The sequence below is a fragment of the Acipenser ruthenus genome, chromosome 3 (genome assembly GCF_902713425.1).
Source record: "Acipenser ruthenus chromosome 3, fAciRut3.2 maternal haplotype, whole genome shotgun sequence".
NCBI lineage: Eukaryota > Metazoa > Chordata > Actinopteri > Acipenseriformes > Acipenseridae > Acipenser > Acipenser ruthenus.
This window is the reverse complement of record NC_081191.1, coordinates 20,907,993-20,928,877: the sequence shown is the minus strand read 5'-3', so window position 1 is coordinate 20,928,877 and position 20,885 is coordinate 20,907,993. Positions and strand designations below refer to the sequence as shown.

General features: G+C 36.1%; 1 protein-coding gene across 3 annotated transcripts in view; it reads left to right on the top strand.

The window, feature by feature from the left end:
- Positions 1-20,885, top strand: part of csmd3b (CUB and Sushi multiple domains 3b) — a 472,577-nt gene that overhangs the window by 131,156 nt on the left and 320,536 nt on the right. For all 3 annotated transcript variants that reach the window (XM_059012706.1, XM_059012705.1, XM_059012704.1), the window contains exon 4: positions 834-1,028. In XM_059012706.1, coding sequence (XP_058868689.1) covers positions 834-1,028 — 195 coding nt within the window. The remainder of the gene's footprint in view (positions 1-833; positions 1,029-20,885) is intronic.

The window sequence follows — 20,885 nt, the reverse complement described above, 5'->3', positions numbered from 1 at the left end:
ATCAACAGAAATATGGCTAAACAGAAATGTTCCTTGTGGAAGTACTTTGTTGGCTAATAAATGTCCATCATGCATTTTGTCTCGCTTGACCTGGGTTGAAGCATATCGACCCACATCCTAAGGTGGGTCGCTGCCGACCCGGATCAACCCAGGTACAACCCAGGTACGTGGTTTCACCCTACGCAGGATTGTGACCCGGGTAGCTAGAACCTGGGTCGAGACCCAGGTAGGAGCCCCAGTCTGAAAAGGGCTTAAGAAAAAGTTGTTATAACTTTCTACTACAGCCATGGTAACGTACTTGTTCCAGGATCAAGCAAGAGATAATACAGGATGATACTGAATATTTTTGTGCTTGCCTTGCACACAACACGCATACTCCTTTTATTGATCCTTACACATTCAAACAAAACCTATGCAGTTTTACAAGTGTTTTTCCATTGTACTTAAATCCTGTCCTGGGCAACCACCCCGTATGTTGATTTCACCACCAGCCTCATTTAAACTACGTAACGAATATGTTTGATTAGCAATATCCACGATATCACAATCACCCACAATATAAACATGGTGAAACATGCAGTAATGTTAATTCCTTTTTTCAAAGCTGAAGCACACTGATGCTTTCCCCTGCTAATAAACTAGGACCTTAGAATCTCTATCACTTAAGCTGTGATGATGGCTAAGGAGATTATATCCTAATTACATTTTCCATTTTCAACATCTAGTAATTAAAATGCTGAAATGACTTCCTTCCACTCTTAATTTGATTATTTGGTAATTTAACGTGGTTGAGCTCTACACTAAGTTAATATATTAAATTGTTTTCTCTCCAGAATTACAAAGCAGTTCTTGTGGAAATCCTGGTGTTCCACCGAAAGGTATTCTTTATGGGATGAAGTTTGACGTTGGTGATACGATCCGATACAGCTGTGTAACTGGATATGTTCTGGATGGGCACAATCAGTTAACATGTATTACCAACACTGCCAGTGCCGCTGTTTGGGATTTTCCTGTTCCAATTTGTAGAGGTAAGAAAACAGTAATATTTGTTGTACTACAATGAATAAATATCATGTTCTTGCATGTTCATGCTTTCTTCAACAGAGTGCTTTTCACTTCATATTAATGCAGGTTGGGGGGGGAGAGAGGGGGTGAAATGCCCTGCTTTCTATCTTCATCTGGGAACTGAACTAGATCCAACCAATATAAGCAATACAAATATCTGCTTTACTTGCATGCCATTAGGAAACAAATTAAATCATAACATGATGGCAAAAATTAGTTTTCCTGCAGGTTTGAGCCAGCGCTACACAAATCATTCAATTAGGTCCACAACAATCCAGTTATTGTCCAACGCTGGTTTACGAAGCAGGGAAATAATGTTGTTGACTGGTCAGCGATGTGAAAATAGACTTAAAAGTTACTAGACCATCAATGGTGAGCAAAACCTGGTCACGCCTGTGTCTGCTGCAGGAGATGTTCAATCACCATCTTCAGCAAGTAGCACCCAAAGGTCACACTCCTTCTATTGTCCAATTACAAAGGCAACTTTCCCAGAAGTTACCAAGGAAAAAACTAAAACGAATAATAATAATAATAATAATAATAATAATAATAATAATAATAATAATAATAATAATAATTAGCACTTGCATAATCTTTTTTTCTGATCTGTGTTCTCAGTTTATTCAAATAAAAGATTTACAGTTTTAAAAACGCTGTTTTGTACACTAATAATAGATATTTTGTAGAACGTTCATTTTAGAATGATTATGTGTAAGGATACATAAAAAAAAAACTAAAAAATAAATTAAAATGACAATTAATTGTGCTGTAACATTGAAGTATAAAAGCAGTAAGACACATCAGGCATTATGGACCATTTGGATGCACTAGCCCCATTACCCAAATGGTCCATAATGCCCATATATATACAATTATACATTGTTACAATTGTTACAAGATATCACATTATTTTTACATACAATTACCCATATATACAGTTGGGTTTTTACTGGAGCAATCTAGGTAAAGTATCTTTACCTAGATTACTCCAGCAGCAATGTCCCCCACCTGGGATTGAACCCACAACCCTCCGGTCAAGAGTCCAGAGCCCTAACCACTAGTCCATTATATTATATATAATGTTAACAAGATCGTTGTACTGCCTGTAAACTGTAAGGATAATGACGATGTCCTTGTTTTAAAACCATCAACATTTATTGTACTGTGTTTTAGCCAATTATGTTGTGCAGTATCCATGATTTTTTTTTTTTATATATATAAGGTCTTCTACCAGGATAGTATTAGTTTTGTGAGAATGCATTTCATAGAGAAATATGACAGCACCTTTATCATGTCGATTTGTGTTGGTTACAAAAGGAAGATCACTAGGCAATGCACTAAATAAATAAATACAGGATACAAGATATTGACATTCAAACATGTATTAGAAAGTGAATTGATTTTTTTTTTGTTTTTACTATGTTGCACAGGATAACATATTAATACTGTTTGTTAAATAAAGCAGACTAAACATTTACTTGGTTTGACACATTTTACTTCAAGCAGCATAATTAACTTAAAAAAGAAAGTGTTGAACCTTATTTCCCGATGGACTCAACCTGGAATATTCCCACCTTTCTGAGGCTTCACGCGTTCTATTCCCAGGTATTTTAAAGAACTAACATGATTCTGAGCAATAAAATGTGCTGCAACAGGATACTGAATATCTTTTTGCCATATTGTGTTTTAACTGTCGTGATTAAGCAATATAATAAAGCAAGTCCGCATGGGCATTCTATCATGTAGATTACTCTGCATGTTGTAAAAGTGGTAACACATTTTACTTTAAACTGTTTGCCTGTGGAAAGATGAGTGAAGACTTTAGTTACTTGTGTTGCATTGCCCTGAACACATGAATAACATTTGCTATATATGTTAAGTAAGGGTCTTAGAACATGTGAATGTCTTCTATTTGAAAATGAGAGTGAACTAACATATCTTGTAAATGTTTGCCTCTCAAACACAAAATGAGGAGGTTTAGAGAAGGCTAAACCAAAACTCTGGTCACTAGATAGGATATGCCAATGTTTTTAAGAATATAAGAACATAAGAAAGTTTACAAATGAGAGGAGGCCATTCGGCCCATCTTGCTTGTTTGGTTGTTAGTAGCTTATTGATCCCAGAATCTCTTCAAGCAGCTTCTTGAAGGATCACAGGGTGTCGGCTTCAACAACATTACTGGGGAGTTGGTTCCAGATCCTCACAAGTCTCTATGTAAAAAAGTGCCTCCTATTTTTTGTTCTGAATGCCCCTTTATCTAATCTCCATTTGTGACCCCTGGTCCCTGTTTCTTTTTTCAGGTCGAAAAAGTCCCCTGGGTCGACATTGTCAATACCTTTTAGAATTTTGAATGCTTGAATCAGATCACCGCGTAGTCTTCTTTGTTCAAGACTGAACAGAGTCAATTCTTTGAGCCTGTCTGCATACATGCCTTTTAAACCCGGGATAATTCTGGTCGCTCTTCTTTGCACTCTTTCTAGAGCAGCAATATCCTTTTTGTAACGAGGTGACCAGAACTGAACACAATATTCTAGATGAGGTCTTACTAATGCATTATGAAGTTTTAACATTACTTCCCTTGATTTAAATTCAACACTTTTCACAATATATCCGAGCATCTTGTTGGCCTTTTTTATAGCTTCCCCGCATTGTCTAGGTGAAGACATTTCTGAGTCAACATAAACTCCTAGGTCTTTTTCATAGATTCATTCTTCAATTTCAGTATCTCCCATATGATATTTATAATGCACATTTTTATTGCCTGCGTGCAGTACCTTACACTTTTCTCTATTAAATGTCATTTACCATGTCTGCCCAATTCTGAATGCTGTCTAGATCATTTTGAATGACCTTTGCTGCTGCAGCAGTGTTTGCCACTCCTCCTATTTTTGTGTCGTCTGCAAATTGAACAAGTTTGTTTACTATACCAGAATTTAAATCATTAATGTAGATTAGGAATAGCAGAGGACCTAATACTGATCCCTGTGGTACACCACTGGTTACCTCGCTCTATTTTGAGGTTTCTGTTTTCTACCTGTTAACCACTCCCTAATCCATGTCCATGCATTTCCTTGAATCCCTACTGCGTTCGGTTTGAGAATTCATCTTTTATGCTGGACTTTGTCAAAAGCTTTCTGGAAATCTAAATAAACCATGTCGTATGCTTTGCAATTATCCATTGTCGATGTTGCATCCTCAAAGAAATCAAGCCACTTTGCCAATGGTTCTCTGACCTCTGTTTTAGTTATTCTGTCTTCGTTATTTGAAAAGACGAAATCAAGGCATGCCTCCCCTCTAGTCGGTGCCTTGACAAATTGCGTTCATTTGTCATTTCCACCATTTCAATTTCGTCCGTCTTGCTCCCCGCTGGGTTTTCCCATTTTATATGGGGGAAGTTGAAATCCCCCATTAGTATGGCTTCTCCTTTGCTACATGCATTTCTAATGTCATTGTATAACAGATTATTTTGCTCGCCGTCTGAATCTGACGGTCTATAGCATGCTCCTATTATTATACCCTTTGAATTTTTGTCCATTATTCTGACCCATATTGATTCTGTGTTGTTTTCTTAAATAATGTCTCATAGTTTTAAGGAAGAAGACTAGGAAGTAAACCATAATAATTGTTGCTCCAAATTGGTTGATATTTTACTTGTTTACTCTTATACTAAAAGGTTATCCCTATTCATTCTTTTCAAAAATGATGTAGACATAAAAAATAATGTGTTATGTGCGTCATAGCAAAACAAATACAAAATAAAATAACATGTGTTAAGTGTGTCGGTGGGTTTGTCACAATAGAAGTACGGTTTGCTCCTTAGTTGGATCTAATTTTACTGTATTCAGTTTGAGGAGTCCCAATTTAAACTAATAACAACAAAAAATAATGGATGGGGGAAGAGGGAGAGGGACAAATACCGGAAAGCAAACAGGTTAACCAGAATAAATACATTTTTAATGCAGAGCAACTGCTATAAAATCTTGCAATTGATTCAGTTGATATAACCAAATATAATGTAATAACAGCAAGTTATAGTAATCAAGAGAACAACTCATACTGCTTCTGTTTACTCAGCTTCTGGTAATTCTTTACTGCAATGGGGATGAGGGCTCTTGTTTAGTATCAGCTTAGATTCCCAGAAAGACATTCTGAGCTCAGCAAGCCTTCAAACTGTTAATCCTTATTAACAAAACTGTGCTTTTTCATTTTATCAAGTACATACAGTTTTAAACTCCCTGTTTAACCATAGCATACATATTTTATCCAAAGTGAGAGTTCTTGACTGTCTGATCTTTAACTTCTTCACTGTCAAACATTCTGTTTTAGTGAAGGTACTTTTAGAAATAATCTGTATGAGCACTTTGCCATTTATTCACATTTTAAATAACAATTTATATTTCATTTATTTGATATAATAGATACATAAAGTGACTTATTTTAAAATCATGTGCTTTTACTTACAAAAATACATCAGGACTGCTTTACATTTGTATAAATTGAGTTTAGGAAGTAAAATGTAATTATATTGTAGCTGTCCTACTGTACTGTACCATGAAATTACAATTTTAAAAGTAAGTAGTGTGTCATGTATAGCCATGCTTGATTTTAACAGTTCTTTAGATGACTTTCACCTTTTGTGTCATTTTTTAAATTCTGTCAAAGGAGAAATTGTTGATTTCAACTCAAGGGATTTTGTACAATACAATTCAACCAAAAAGCGTGAAGTAAAATTAATACAATATTTGTACAGGATTGTTTTAGTTTAAAAAGTTTATTTAAACAAGAAGAAGAATATATCACATACGATAACATATCACATAATTGTTCTTATCCATTCCAGTTTTCTCTTACTTGCCAGTAAATGTAGTCATATTTTAGATAACAGCACTGACATCAGCTGTGGCTCTTGTACTTAGTTTTGAAACATTACACATTAATAATTATTGAAAAGTTACATTGAACCCAGAATTAACAGCATTTCCCTTATCCAGTACCTGCATATACCTACTCCTCTCATCCTTGTTCAGAACAGAAAGGTGACTGTGAGGTACAGGAGCTAGTTTTAACAGTTTACTCAGAACCAAACTAAGTGGCTGTGCTTTTGTTTAACTAAGAGCAGTATGTTTCCTCTTTATTGAAAAATATAATGTCTGCTGTGATTTGTTCTAGCAAAATAATACTACGTATTTAGATAGAAAAATACTTCAATAATGGGTATCCATAGTGGGTCACTTACCTTGGGCAAGACAAAAAATATTGTTGGATCATTGAACCTGAGCATGCAAGATCCATAGAGCAAGTTAAAAGAAAAGTGACTGTTGCTTTTGGTTTGAGGACCAATCTTTCAAATACTTGATTTTAATAAATACATTTGTGGGTATATCAATGTTATTTTAAAAGCAACTATGGCAGTATTTCATATATTACTATATGTCTAACTAACAACTGTGGATTGTTTTGTCCATTGTTTGTGCATTTGTAAAATGGATGTGGTAATATTGAAAGTGGTCGGGGACAAAAAAAAAAAGAAGTCAGAAACTGCTCTGGCCCTAAACAATTTCAATGTGACCATTTCCTGTTATTAGTTCCTGATGAGCTCTGTAGAGCCAAACAGCTTTGCCTCTATCTAAAGGAGCAAAACAAAAAGTGCACTAAAAGGGAATGGTGGTGCCCTTCTAGTAATACAATTAATGTAATTGAACAGTGTAAGTAGACAAAACCTTTTTTTGTGGCAGTGTCTTACACTGTTCAGGAAATAATACTGAAATCCTATTGACCACACCAATTTGATTTCCCTTAAAATACTGTATATCAATATTGAATGTTCTAATAAAGTGGTTTAACAAATATTTTCATAGAACAATATAAAAAATGCTACAGTATTTGCACTGTGGCACAGCACTAAGGTTCTATTCATGTTGGCAGTCAAAAAGTCAAGCATATTTTCTCTAGAGGGTTTGAGGAATTTATATAATGTATATACATGTAATGCAATGTACATGTACATGTAATGTATATAATATACATTCAGAATTTAATCCTGCTACCCTGTAATCCTGAAATCTCAGACCACTCCCCTATCGTTTTTTAACTTTCACTATCCAGTACAGTAAACCCTCAGGGACATTTTATTAAAACCCAGTACCTGAACACCTCCACTGCTGGTGAGTTCTTGGGCACTTTGTCCTCATCAGCACTTACTGATTCGGGATCAGTCGATGCTTTAATAGACAATTTCAACACTTCAACCTTAATGAACATCTTAGCGATCGTAGCTCCACTAAAAACAAAATCTTCTCCCTGGTTCAATGATACAACTCGAATACTCAAACAAAAATGCCATAAATTAGAACGTAGATGGAAAGACACAAAATTAAAAATTTTTTTTACCTTGCCTGACTTACAAGGCTGCACTGTCCTCCGCCAGTTCTGCCTACTATTCAAATTTAATAGAAACTAATCCAAGTTTTCTTTTTAACACTATAGCTCAACTTACTAATCAGCAGAAGAATCTTCAGTTAAAACTCTATCTATAGCAGGTTGTGATGACTTTATGAATCACTTCAAAGATAAAATCACTGGGATAAGAAACCAGATAACTTTGATCACTTCAGATGATTTAAACACCATTACTGACACTGCTATTTCCTTGAGTCCTGCGACAACAGAATTCATTTTTTAATCCTTTTGTTTAATGAGTCAACTAGATTTAACTAATCTAGTTATGAAGGCAACATCTACTACCTGCTCTTTAGATCCCATTCGTACGAAATTATTAAAGGAAGTTCTCTCTAGAATTTTAATTTCTATTCTAAATATTATTAATGGCTCCCTTCCGGTATTGTTCCAAATTCATTTAAGATTGCAGTGATAAAACCACTACTTAAAAAAAAAAAAAAACTTCTTTGGATCCTGCAGTCCTTAACAATTATAGGCCTATTTCTAATCTCCCTTTCCTATCAAAAATCTTAGAGTTAGAGTGGTGGCTAATCAATTAAATTCATTCCTTGCAGCCCATAACATCTATGAGAAATTTCAGTCAGGCTTTCGTCCCGGTCACAGAACAGAAACGGCTCTCATCAAAGTAGTAAATGATGCTCTATTATCCTCTGATTCAGGCCTTGCTTCTGCCCTAATCCTTCTATATCTAAGTGCAGCTTGTGATACAATTGGCCATCTAATTTTAATTGACCGCCTTTAAAATCTGGTAGGACTGTCAGGCTATGACCTATCCTGGTTTAAATCCTACTTATCAAATAGGCTACAATATGTCCAAATTGAGGAGGAGTCCTCCTTCTTATCTGGAGTTTTGTGTGGCGATCCGCAGGGGTCTGTCCTTGGGTCTCTTTTTGTTTTGCTTGTATATGCTTCCCTGGGCGATGTTGTCTGTAGACACTGTAAATTTCCATTGCTATGCTGATGACACACAATTGTATCTATCTGTCAAACCAGGTGATTCCACATCTCAAAATACCCTGACTATTTGTCTCGGAGATATTAAAAAATGTTTTAATGAAACAGAGGTCATAGCTTTGGGTTCTAAAAAGCTGCGTTAGTGTATAAAGACCAGAAATCTGGGAGTAATTTTTGACTGATCTTTCATTTGAAACTTACATTAAGAATGTCTTTTTTTCCATTTGCAAAGCATTGTTAAATTCAGACGCTTTCTCTCAGTACATGATGCTGAGAAACTGATTCACACCTTTATAACTTCCAGATTAGACTACTGTAATGCTCTTCTTGCTGGTATTCCAAACTGTGTTCTGTCCAGATTGCAGCTTGTGCAAAACGCTGCGGCCAGGATCTTAACTTCAACAAAAAAATATGTTCATATTACGCCAGTTTTGGCAGCCCTACACTGGCTCCCAGTTCGATACAGGATTGATTTTAAAGTTCTACTCCTCACATAAAAATTCTTAGAAGGCTTGGCTCCATCCTACCTATCCTACCTAAAAACAAACACAGGAGGTAGAGCATTTGGCTATATGGCCCCTAATCTATAGAACGAATTTCCGGTTCCTGTTAGGAAAGCTGCTACTGTAGCAATCATTAAAAGTAGGCTGAAGACACATTTTTAGTTTAGCATATTTATCAAATTGACTTTTTATGTATTGTCTTTTATAATATATATTTTTATTGTTTATACTGGTTTTTGTTGTGTTATTGTACTGTATTTTTTGCATTTTAGCTGTACAATAAATATTTATTTTATTGTATTTTACTGCATTTTCCTATCTGCCTTTTTATTGTAATCTTTGATGTTCTGCATATGTTAAAGAGCTTTGCGGCAGCTTATTGCAAAAGGCACTATAATAAATAAAGATTAGATTGGTTGATTGATTGAATACTATTTTGGAGTGCTGTATGGTGTATATGGTAAACTAGTCAAGACTATATTCGTTATTAACTGTCACATTTAGCAGGACAGTATGACGGAAATGAATCTGTTTTACTTCAGTTTTAGTTGATTCTTACACTATGGCTGTTTGAGGTTATGGTGCAATTCAATCAGTAGGTATGCCTGTGTCAAACACTGGCAGTGTTTACATGCATGTTTTAATCGTGCTACTATAGTGCATTCATGACGTGTCACGCGTAAATGACGCATGATTGTGCTCGTTCCAAAAGTGCATGGCAAAAAAAGTGTGTGACTTAAGTGTCATTACACTTTGGTAAAGCACGGTAAAGTGTGCGCTAATTGCCCTAATTAGTCCCATAGCAACAAACTCCACAGTCGTGCAAAATACTTGATAGACTTTCATGAAATAACATGATACCTCCTCCACTTCCCCTATGTAAAAGAACGCTCTTCTCTGGGATACGGTCTTTCTGTCCTCCTCTGTAGCGTAAGATTTTCCTTATCCCAGTCTTACTAATACAAATCAGTTAAATATCCATCCACTATTATCAATCTGCGCCTCCTGATGAGGGTCTCGGCTAAATTATATATAAATTGCATATAGAGATGTTTATTTATACCATTATTTATTCATTTCAGTGTATTATGAACGATGCATGAGAACTACTAGATCGCTATGACCAGCATTATTATCATAATAATAATACTACGAATAATGTAGCTTTTTTCCCGCAGGATGTTTCAAGCTTCCACCCCTTCTGACAGCACACAACACCAGGTCCGCTGGACGGATGAGGAAACTCATTCCTCCTCAAAATTATTGCGGACCTGGGGGTTATAGATGAACTGGATTGACCTCGCCAAAGAAATGCCACCATTTTCACCAGTATTACCGGTGCTCTGGCTGAACTTGGTATAAATAGAATGCTCCTGCAGGTACAAGGTAAATTCAAGAAACAGAAATATCTGTACCTGCAGGAGAGAAAACGCCTGCAGTCCTGCAGTCAAAGCTCGAGGTCCCAATTTCGGTTCTGGGAGGAAATGCACCGGTTAATGGGTGACCGGCCAGTGGCAGTGGCATCGGACCATTTGCTGGAATCCTCATCCTTCCAGATGTCCTGTGAAATACCAGCCCCATCAATACAATATGGTAATTGTGCCAGCCATCATTTACTTTTCTAAACTAAAATATGCTACCGCGGTAAAGTTAGCTTTACGTTTGATATTCGACTCAAGCTAACCCGACATGAATGAAAATGGTTGTATCTCGCCAACCACAGAAGCTAGAGTGCTCAAACCAACTTTAATTTAAAGGAGACCAATTGTGGATTGTTTCACAGTCTCTGTTTTACATGTGAATCCGAAGAATAATTTCTGGAAAATAATAACATACCGCACATACGCACACTTAGCCTCAGCCACGCGTAAAAGGGCTTTATCTCCCCAACCACAGTTGAGCGTCCAAACCAACTTTAATGTGAAGAAGACCAATTGTGAATTGTTTCACAAGCTCTCCTTTACATGTTAATCGAAAAAATAAATTGTGAAAAACAATAACATACCACATATACGCACACAGCCTACCTGACACGCGTAAAATGGCTTTATCTCCTCAACCACAGCAGCTACAGCGCTCAAACCAACCTTAATTTAAAGGATGTCAAATGTGAATTATTTCACAGTCTGTGTTTTACCTGTGAAGCCTAAGAATAATTTGTGAATACAATAACATATCGCATATACACACCACCGTCCCAGCGTCAATTAAAAGTGCTTGATATCCCCAACCACAACAGCTAGCATTTTCAAAACAACTTTAATTTAAAGAAGACCAGTTGTGAATTGTTTCACAGCTTCTGTTTTACATGTGAATCCTAATAATAATTTGTGAAAAAACAAATGGTTGGGGATATCAAGCCATTTTACGCATGTCGGGCTAAGTGTGTGCGCATATGCGATATGTTTTGTTTTTCACATATTATTCTTAGGATTCACATGTAAAACAAAAGCTGTGAAGCAATTCACGACTGGTCTTCTTTAAATTAAAGTTGGTTTGAACGCAGTAGCTGCTGATCCAGGAGCATTGTCTGATGTGCCTGGAGCATAGAAGGATGTACTGTCTGATTGCACGCACCGCTGCCAGGCAGGATCGGCAATACAGCCAGCCACCTCTTGGAAAGGCTGGACCACGCTGATCAACAGCACCAAGAAGTGGTTGCATTGCACGCTGAATTTCTGCTCATAATAACAAGAGAACTGCAGGTGGCTACCCCAGCTCCCGCTGAGGTGGGCACCCGTTCTGCTGTGCGCAGTCCTGCCGAATCAGCGGTCCAAGAAGTTTGTACAGAGCAATACCCACTCGCTTCTGCAGCGGCACAGGTGTACAGACATGTATTGGTGACGGCTCCATGTCCACCTGTACAAGTTCTACCAGTTGATCAAGCGTAGGTCGGATGACCCGAAATGTTTCAATCCATTGTTCGTCAGAGAAAGACTCTTTCCTGCCGATACACAAATAGAGGTCTGTACATAGGAATGAAGTGGATGAGGATGTCTGCTGGAAAGAAAGCTCTAGATAAGAAAGCAATAGATGCACGATTCCTTTCCTGCAAACCCATTGCATGGGACTGAAGGAGTTCTTCCCATACAAGACTTAATCTAACCAGTGTTTGCCTGCGTCTTCTCCATCCATCCATTTTTGTCGCAACTACGTTGTAAGTAGGCCTATGATTTTATATACCCTTATAACTAATTAGCAAATACACACAAATGATGGGTTTATTATATTAACAGTGTTTGTGTAGGTTTCCACATTTTCTGCATAATTTTAATATTTCAACAAAGTACCTGTGTTTGAAACCAACACATCATGAGTTGTTTTTAATATATTTGTTCCACATTCACACATATTTGTGATTATTGAACGCATAATACTTTTGTTTAGCACATTAACAGTTAAGCAGTTGGCTAAGACTAATATGTATGGGTGTGTGAAAGGACATCAGTAGCCTAAGAAGCATAAGAAAAGCAGTAATGGGAATTGGTGAGTGCTGTCGGTTTTTGTACACATGCTACTTCTACCATTTATAGAACAACTAATTCTAAACAATAATAGTATAACTATTTTTTTTCTTTTTGGCAGCATGAACTGTTTTAACTGCAAGCCTTTTGCATTCTAGACAGATGGGGGTAACCTTCCCTTCATCTCTGCCTAGCGCGTAAAGCCTCATGTAAACCCCTGTGCATTATTTGAACGATATCCTTTATCGCGCAGCATCGCTGTGAGGTTGTTTTTATTTGGACGACTAAATTCTCTCTCTAAAATAAACTCTCATGTAAACGTGGAAGCAGAACTGTCATGACCATAAAAGCGCGAGAGATCTGTTGTCACGCTTTTCCGTTTTTGCTTGTAAACTGCCCCACTGATTTAATGTAATCGGCTACATTAATTCTCAATTGTGCATCAAGTTTTGATAGATAGATAGATAGATAGATAGATAGATAGATAGATAGATAGATAGATAGATAGATAGATAGCTAATACCACTGTTCTGTTTGCAATAGATTTTATTTTTAAAAACAAGAATTTGCAGCTCAAACTGTATGTGGCCCGCAGTTGTGATTGTAAGACAAGTTCAGACAACTATTGGGTGAATGATAGCTGCAGTTTTATTTCTAAACCGTGACTGGATATGATTCCATGGCCTTAACCCTTTGCGGTCCATTGTCGGACCTGGTCCGACATTGCAATTATTCCTATCAGGTCCATTGTCGGACCCTGTCCGACATCATTATAGAAACGCAAAAAACGGGTTTTAGTAGTTTTTTCTCCGGAAAAAGCCGAGAAAACCATTCAATGGCCGAGTGGGAACGACAGGAGCCGAGACAAGTCGAAAAAAAAAAAAAGGCGTATCTCATGAATAGTCATACATGGCACTGGTATCAGATAACGGGGCGGTCATAAGTAAACAAGCTGGCTGATAGTGAGTCAGCGCACAGAGAGCTTTTTTGAGATGTTATTTAACTATGACTTGGATCACATTATTGAGGAGTTTGGTGATATAACGAGTGATCAGGAGATGATTGATCGGTATGTACGACTATTATTATTATTATTATTATTATTATTATTATTATTTATTTCTTAAATAGGTGAAAGCTATAGCGAACGAAAGGGTGGGGCGGGGCTGGAGATGCCTAGTGAGTGCTTTGTTGTTATGCAGGGCCTTTTAAACCCGTTTGACTGTGGAAAAAATACTTTTAAACAGCGCGTCTAAAATGAACTGCGCGTGTGAAAATAAATTGGACCTGACGTGCCTGACACGCACTTAATAAATGGACTACAAAGGCTTAAAGTACTGGTACACTTTTGGTTATCACTACATTACATGGGCATGGATAACCATGCAATTACTGTCCATTGTAATGTTTGAGTAACAACAAAATAACATGTAATTACATTGTAATAACTATATAGCTACCAAAGGTGCATGCAGTTACATACTACCTACTGGTGTAATACATGTGTAATTACATGAGCATGTAATTACTGCTGTATGTAATTACATTAGGTAACTTCACTGGTCTATTTCCAAGTTATCACACAGTAATCACCATGAAAGAGTTCGAACCATTGGTAGTTATCTAGTTATTATAATGTAATAACATGTTTTTTTGTATCTTGTCATGATGTCAGCAGCCACTTTTGATAGACATTAAGTGTGTTTAAAAGCATCAATACTGCCTTGTCCTAACAAAATTGTGTGACACTAATTGGGAGGGGTACTGTTTTTTGCTGTTTAAAATCTACTTAAGTAATACACCCTGAGAAATGTATCTTCCTGGTACATGTAGTTAATGATTTGTCAGTTAATGCCACACGAACAGTCAGTAAAAAAGATGAATAACAACTTGTCGCACAGCTGTTGTCTATTTCAGTCTTTTGTTCTTATGCTTGTTGTTGTTGTTGTTGTTGTTGTTAATTACCTTAATAATAATAATAATAATAATAATAATAATAATAATAATAATAATAATAATAATAATATTTGTTTGTTCTGTTTTTTTGACCTAATACGTTTAGTTTTATAAAATGGTAACAGTGTCTCAGTAATTATATCAACTATTAAACATAGACATAAGATCAATATACAGATATTTTCTATTTTTGTTTTAACTTAGCTCCTACATTTTGGTGACAGTATGTTACAGATCGTTCTTAGAAAATTAAAATGAGCAAGATAAGGTGGTAATGTGACACTAAAGTCTATATATATATATATATATATATAGAATATTCTGTGTTTGGAGAGAGATGAAATGCTTTATATTGCTATAGCAAGGAGATCAATAAGGAATACAATATGATCATTTCTTTATTTACATCAGTCCAGTATAGGTAATTACAAAAAAATATTAGAAACATATAGTATGTGCATGCAGGCCTTTTGTTAAGTATATTCCATCTGCAACGTTGAAATAATAAGAGTGCAGTTTCTGTGTTTATTTGCTTCACAGCCATATTGTTTTTGGTCAATAAAGCAAATAAGAATACTTGTTTTTGTTTTTATTGTAAGGCCCAGTTTTTGTACAGTAGTTTAAAGTAAAATTCAAGTTAAATTGTAAGGCTGTAGTTAAGTTATCATTAAAATACACGCGGTATGTATTAAAAGTACTCATGCCTTTAAGGTAGTGTTGCATTTTAAGCCTCTTTCACACTGGCGTTCCTACCAGGTTCTGACTACCTGGGTCACAATCCTACGTAGTGTGAAACCACATATCCTGTTCGCCAGCAACCCACCTCAGGATGTGGGTCGACACGTTTAGACCCAGGTCGAGCAAGACAAAATGTATGACGGTCGTTCATAAGCAGACAAAGTAACAAACAGCCACGTCTGTGTGAAGGGTTTAAGTTCCGCAAGGAACATTTCTGTTTATTCTGTTTAGCCCCATTTTACTCAGATAGTGTCTAAATTGAAGAGTAAAATACTCAATGACACAAAACTTTATCTGGAGTGCTGCTGATAATGTAAGGGGTTGAAGTCTGTTGAACAGTCTGTGTAAGATACTACTATCATATAAGATTATTGCCAATCACTGCTAAGTGAGTCTAGTGCCAGCAGAATCTGTAATTGATTAGAGCAGCCTACATTCTGACCTGTGCTGCAGAACTAATAATAACCTGCAGCAGTAGTTGTGTGGGCTTTGTTAATTTTAAGGTCTGCACTAACTTTTAAATACATATTTGTATGTAAAAATAATGTGATATCTTGTAACAATTGTAAGTCGCCCTGGATAAAGGCGTCTGCTAAGAAATAAATAATAATATTTAGTACAGTTTCCATTAGATATGTTCTAGTAGTATTGAGTGTATACCTTTAGACTGAGAATTGTAATAGTTAAATGCTTGTTTATAAAAAATAAATGTGTACGTGGCCCATTATTTTAAGTTATGCTGGCCATTTTTTTAGCAGGTAACAAAACCATTGATTGATTTCGCTATATTTTATGATGTTTGTGAGTAGAAATATTATTGACTACATTATATATGGCAGGTTGAACAGATGTACATTTTCTTTATTAATATTTCCACTCAGTGATTATATTATGTTTACGCTTATAAAGTGAAAATATGTACGAGGTTGATGCAAAGTAAAAAAAAATTGCTAATCTGACAAATGTGCATTTATATAATCTAAAGTAAACAAGCTATATTGAATTGCTAATGCTTACATGCTCTAGAGAATGTGATTATTATTTAGTTGTGAAAATTCATATTTATTTTTGTTTAATGCATTTTACGGAAATGCATTTTTCAGTTTACAAACCTTATGTTAAATATGTTTTTTGAGTCTATACAACTAATGTAGTTTGTATATATATATATATATATATATATATATATATATATATATATATATATATATATACACACACTGACAACTGGAGTGCTATATACATTCTTGTTGTTGTATTTTTATGGTAAGGTTTTATGCAGAACTAAATTAGGGAAATAATAAACTACAGCAAGAGATTCATTTCGAACCCTGTTCATGGCCTCTTTGCAGTCGTCTTTTTGAGGTCTGTCTTTGTTGTTTCCCACCATTACCGGTCTTAACGAAGGGACTACAGGCTGTTTGGAGAAGACAGACATAGGCAGATTGGTAACTGCCATTTGTTGACTAAACTCATTCTCAAGGAAATCAGAGTTAAAATCAAAACAACAGTAGAAATCAGCAATTATTTATTACAATGTTAATAATTGTTGATACTTGAAATTGATCAAACATGTGCAATAACATTTGAATAAAATATACAGAAACAGCTAAAAACACATCACAAAATTATAAAATGTGGTTTCTACATCTGATATCAGCATGCATTTCATATAGCATGGCTTGGATTATAGGTCAATTCAGACTAGCTGGATCCGGATTAGCGAGTGTACTGTATTGTTTTGATAAGTAATAACATGTCCTGATATTATTGAAATATATGTGTATATTATACATTTGTGTCATAAAGAAGGATTTCTGAAAGTTATTCAATGCCACAAATATGATGTGCCATGAGTGCTATCCATCACTTCTATAGCATTTTCTATAGCCTTATACAGAATTTATGTAAGCATAATAATTCTGTGTGTGCATTTTTGAATACTTATGAATACTTCAAAGGGAATTACAAACAGCTTGAAGACATCTGAAATTCTGTGTAATAGGTTTTGATGGGAATAATTTAATACAGGCCAGTCTTCTGTGTCAATGTCAGAACCTGCAACAACGCAAGAGTGAAGAAAAAAAAAATACCACAAAGCAGTAACCATGTGGCCACAATTTTGATAAAGAGTTAATTAAAAAATATCACTACAGATTATCATCATATCTTGTTAATTTTATTTAATTCTAAGTATATTGTATCATAAGCATAAAGCCCTTCTCTCACCGGATGCGAGTGAATTAAAAATGATATAATATATATACTTTATATATCAATGGGAACAGGCACACACAATATATTTTTTCAGGGAATTAAATATTGTACACGTAAAAAATTGATAATATTTTTACACCCCCCCCCCCCCCCCCCCTCCCTCCCACCAACATGCGAAATTAACAAAAAAAAAAAGGTTGCTACTACTGCCCCACACACTCACCCACCCACTGCTGCCATGCTTCTTTATATGTCTTGTATGTCAATGCAAGAAATTATATAAACATACTCACAGAAAACCAAAAAAAAACATTGTTGGTGGTTGACCTTTAAACAAAATGAGCTGCTATGGTTATGATCTCATTTCTAAATTCTTCATGCCAATTCAGAAGCTTGAGTGTCACACTTAAAAATCTGTTTTGTAGAGCCACTGAAGATAGAATTGCAGGTTGATGAAATTTTGTCAATAATAATGGAGAAGGTGCTCAGTGCTGTTCCAGTCAGTTGTAAACATGCATCCGCTTGACTGAGTGCATTTCTGTTCAGGTGAACATAATATAAACTAAAAACAAGCATCCATTACTGCTCTAGAAAATGACCAAATATAAATTCTATTGAATTTATATTTATTTATTATTATTATTTTTTTAAAATTTTTGGTAATTCATTTTCCCTTGCGAGGGATACATATCCATCCCTAGCAACACTGACTGACAGTTGAGGAAGATATATCTACATGTTTTGATTTCTAGAGAATCAGCTTAGTTTAAACTTAGCATTAACATTCCTTGCGGTTTTGAAAGTCTAACTAATGAAGTTCCTACTAAAGTGTGCTTTCCTGATTGCTGACACTAATGAAGGTGCCATTGTTAGCATGAACTAATTTGTAAATATTTTCAACAATGTATTTATTTATTTAAAACTGTGTTTTACTGATGGCGTGTGTGAATAATATTACAGGAGTAAAAAAAAAGTCAGGGTATTGTAAGTAGTTATTCAGTGGCCATTGAAAACTTACTCAATGGCTTCTGCACTTTGGTAATTGAAATCTGTTTCTGAGTATGTTTCTTGGCAGTTAGATATTTTTGCTTTGTTTTCTTTGTTTTTATAAAACTATTCTTTGTCTGTTCTCCTGGTTGAAGTCATTGTATTGTATATGGTTCAGTACTGTAATTTAATTTGCTGCTGGTTCAAAGAATGAAGGAAAAAATACCCACAAGAAACCAACACAAAGACAACTTACTCTAGTCAATAAAGAAAGCATTAATGATATGAAACCGAGTCCATGACATTTGCTTGTACAGTAATAATTAAAACGGAGCCAAAAGGGATTTCATCTTAACCCAATTATCTATTTTACCTTTTAAAAATGCTCATTCGATTTCCATTTTGTACTAATCCATTCCAGATTTGTACTAATTGAGTGCATTACTATACAATTTAATAGAATAGATGTTTGGTACATTTGTATTGATCATATTTTCTTGGACTACAAATGGGAAATATCATGCAAAACAGCATGTGATTTATCATTCAGATTTTTTAAATCAATAGTGCAGGGGTTGACAAATGCAACTGTAGTCACTGTGCTTGTAGATCTCACAAAATCATTTGATTAGGTGACTTGAATCCATAAGGACTAACATGATGGAGTTCAATAATATGCTGTGTTCACACTGGGTTTTTGGGAGGGTTGGTTTTGAACTCAGTATCGTTCGATTCTTAATAAGTGTAGCGTGAACAACAAAGTTCACTTGGAAACAAAAGGAACTTAACTGAAACCTCCTTGTTTGGAAAATGAAATGCGTTTTGAGTGAGAAGCGAAAAATGTGTTATTCAGTTGGCTTTAAAAATAGCGCAACCGCAGAGAGTGCAGTCGGTTTACTATATATATATATATATATATATATATATATATATATATATAGTAAACCGACTGCACTCTCTGCGGTTCGTTGCCCCTTTAAAAGCAGACCCAACACACAGAAATTGAGGTTTTAAAGAGCTTTCGCGCTGTTTTTAATCAGCCCACTCTGATTGTTCTACAGATTTCATATAGTCATCTGTGTTCATGATCACTATTCCTGAGCCTTTATCTGCTGGTCTTATCATTATATCATCATCATTTAACAACTCAGTCATAGCTTCAATATTGGTTAAATTAAGTTTACATCTTTTCTTTAGTCCTACTATTATTTCTTGTTTAACTACTTCAATATACATATCTAACCATTTATCTCTTCCATCCGGAGGAGTCCATGTGCTTGTACTATTAACCTTAATCCCATGCTCATAATTACCCTCTGAATCTGAGATATTTTCATTGAAAAAATATTCTGCTAATCTCATGCGTCTCTCCCACTCCTTTAATTCAGTGGCCAGTTTATCTTTATCGATGTATCTTTTAGTCGGTATAAACTTAAGTCCTTTACTCAGTACTCAGTATATATAATGATTTCCATTACTTTGTGCTGATTTGAACTCGGCTCTCGCCAAGATAAGCACCAACTAAGACGTAGCTTTATAGTAAACTAATGTGATCCATCTGTGTCTCCATCCATTTGCGTTTCCTTCCATATGATGATATAGATATCCTTCTGCCTGGTGTTGGTGGCTGAAGTGTAATGCTGGCTCCAGGGATCATCTTATTTTGCCTCCCTAGCGTATCAGCACTCACAACGGCTGCGATGCTGGCTCCGGGGATCAACCACAGTGCGGTCTCCCCAGCGTATCAGCATGATAACCGTCTGGATTGAACTAAGTAGGGTACATCTCTGGGGTCTTCAAGTGGGCACCTTCCGTCCTCGGTGTTTCGTCGACTAGGCCACGACACCTCCAGAGGGCTCGACGGTGATTCTGGCGTCCCAGCATCACCCACCTCCATCCCCCACTCAACTCAGCCCAGCTTACTTACCTGTACATCAGTGTTTCTTTCTTTCTATTGTGCTTGAGATCCCCAACCAGAATCTTTCCGTCTCAACCACAGCCAGTTGCTGCTCCTCTCTGCTGCTTCAGGTAATTTCTTCACTGTGCAATGCAATTCTTGGCCACTTAATCCGACGTCTCTGAGAAACCGGGTTGTAGAGTGTGCCACAAATCCTCGACAACCCACCTCCACTGGGTAAACCCGGACTCTCCATCCTCGCTAGTAGCTAGTTGAGCATACCACAGTTTCTTCCACTCATACGCCTCATCTACAGCATCCTCCCATGGCATTGTTAACTCTACCAGGTGAACAAGGCGTGCTGATCCAGACCACAAGACAATATCTGGTCGAAGGTTAGTGGTGGCAATCTCAGGTGGAAAAATAAGCCGTTGACCAACATCTGCCAGTCTCTAGCAGCTTCCAGTTGTCCTGGACGAGGCTTGGTTTTAACACCTTTTCTTGGCGGTTGCTCTCCTGGGTGGAGGAATGTGTGTCTTTTGTGTGTAATGTTTTGATAGAACTGGTGGCAACTTATTAGTCATGTTACGCTTGTCTTCCAATGCTAAAGCCAAACATTGCAGCACCTGGTCATGGTGACAAGTA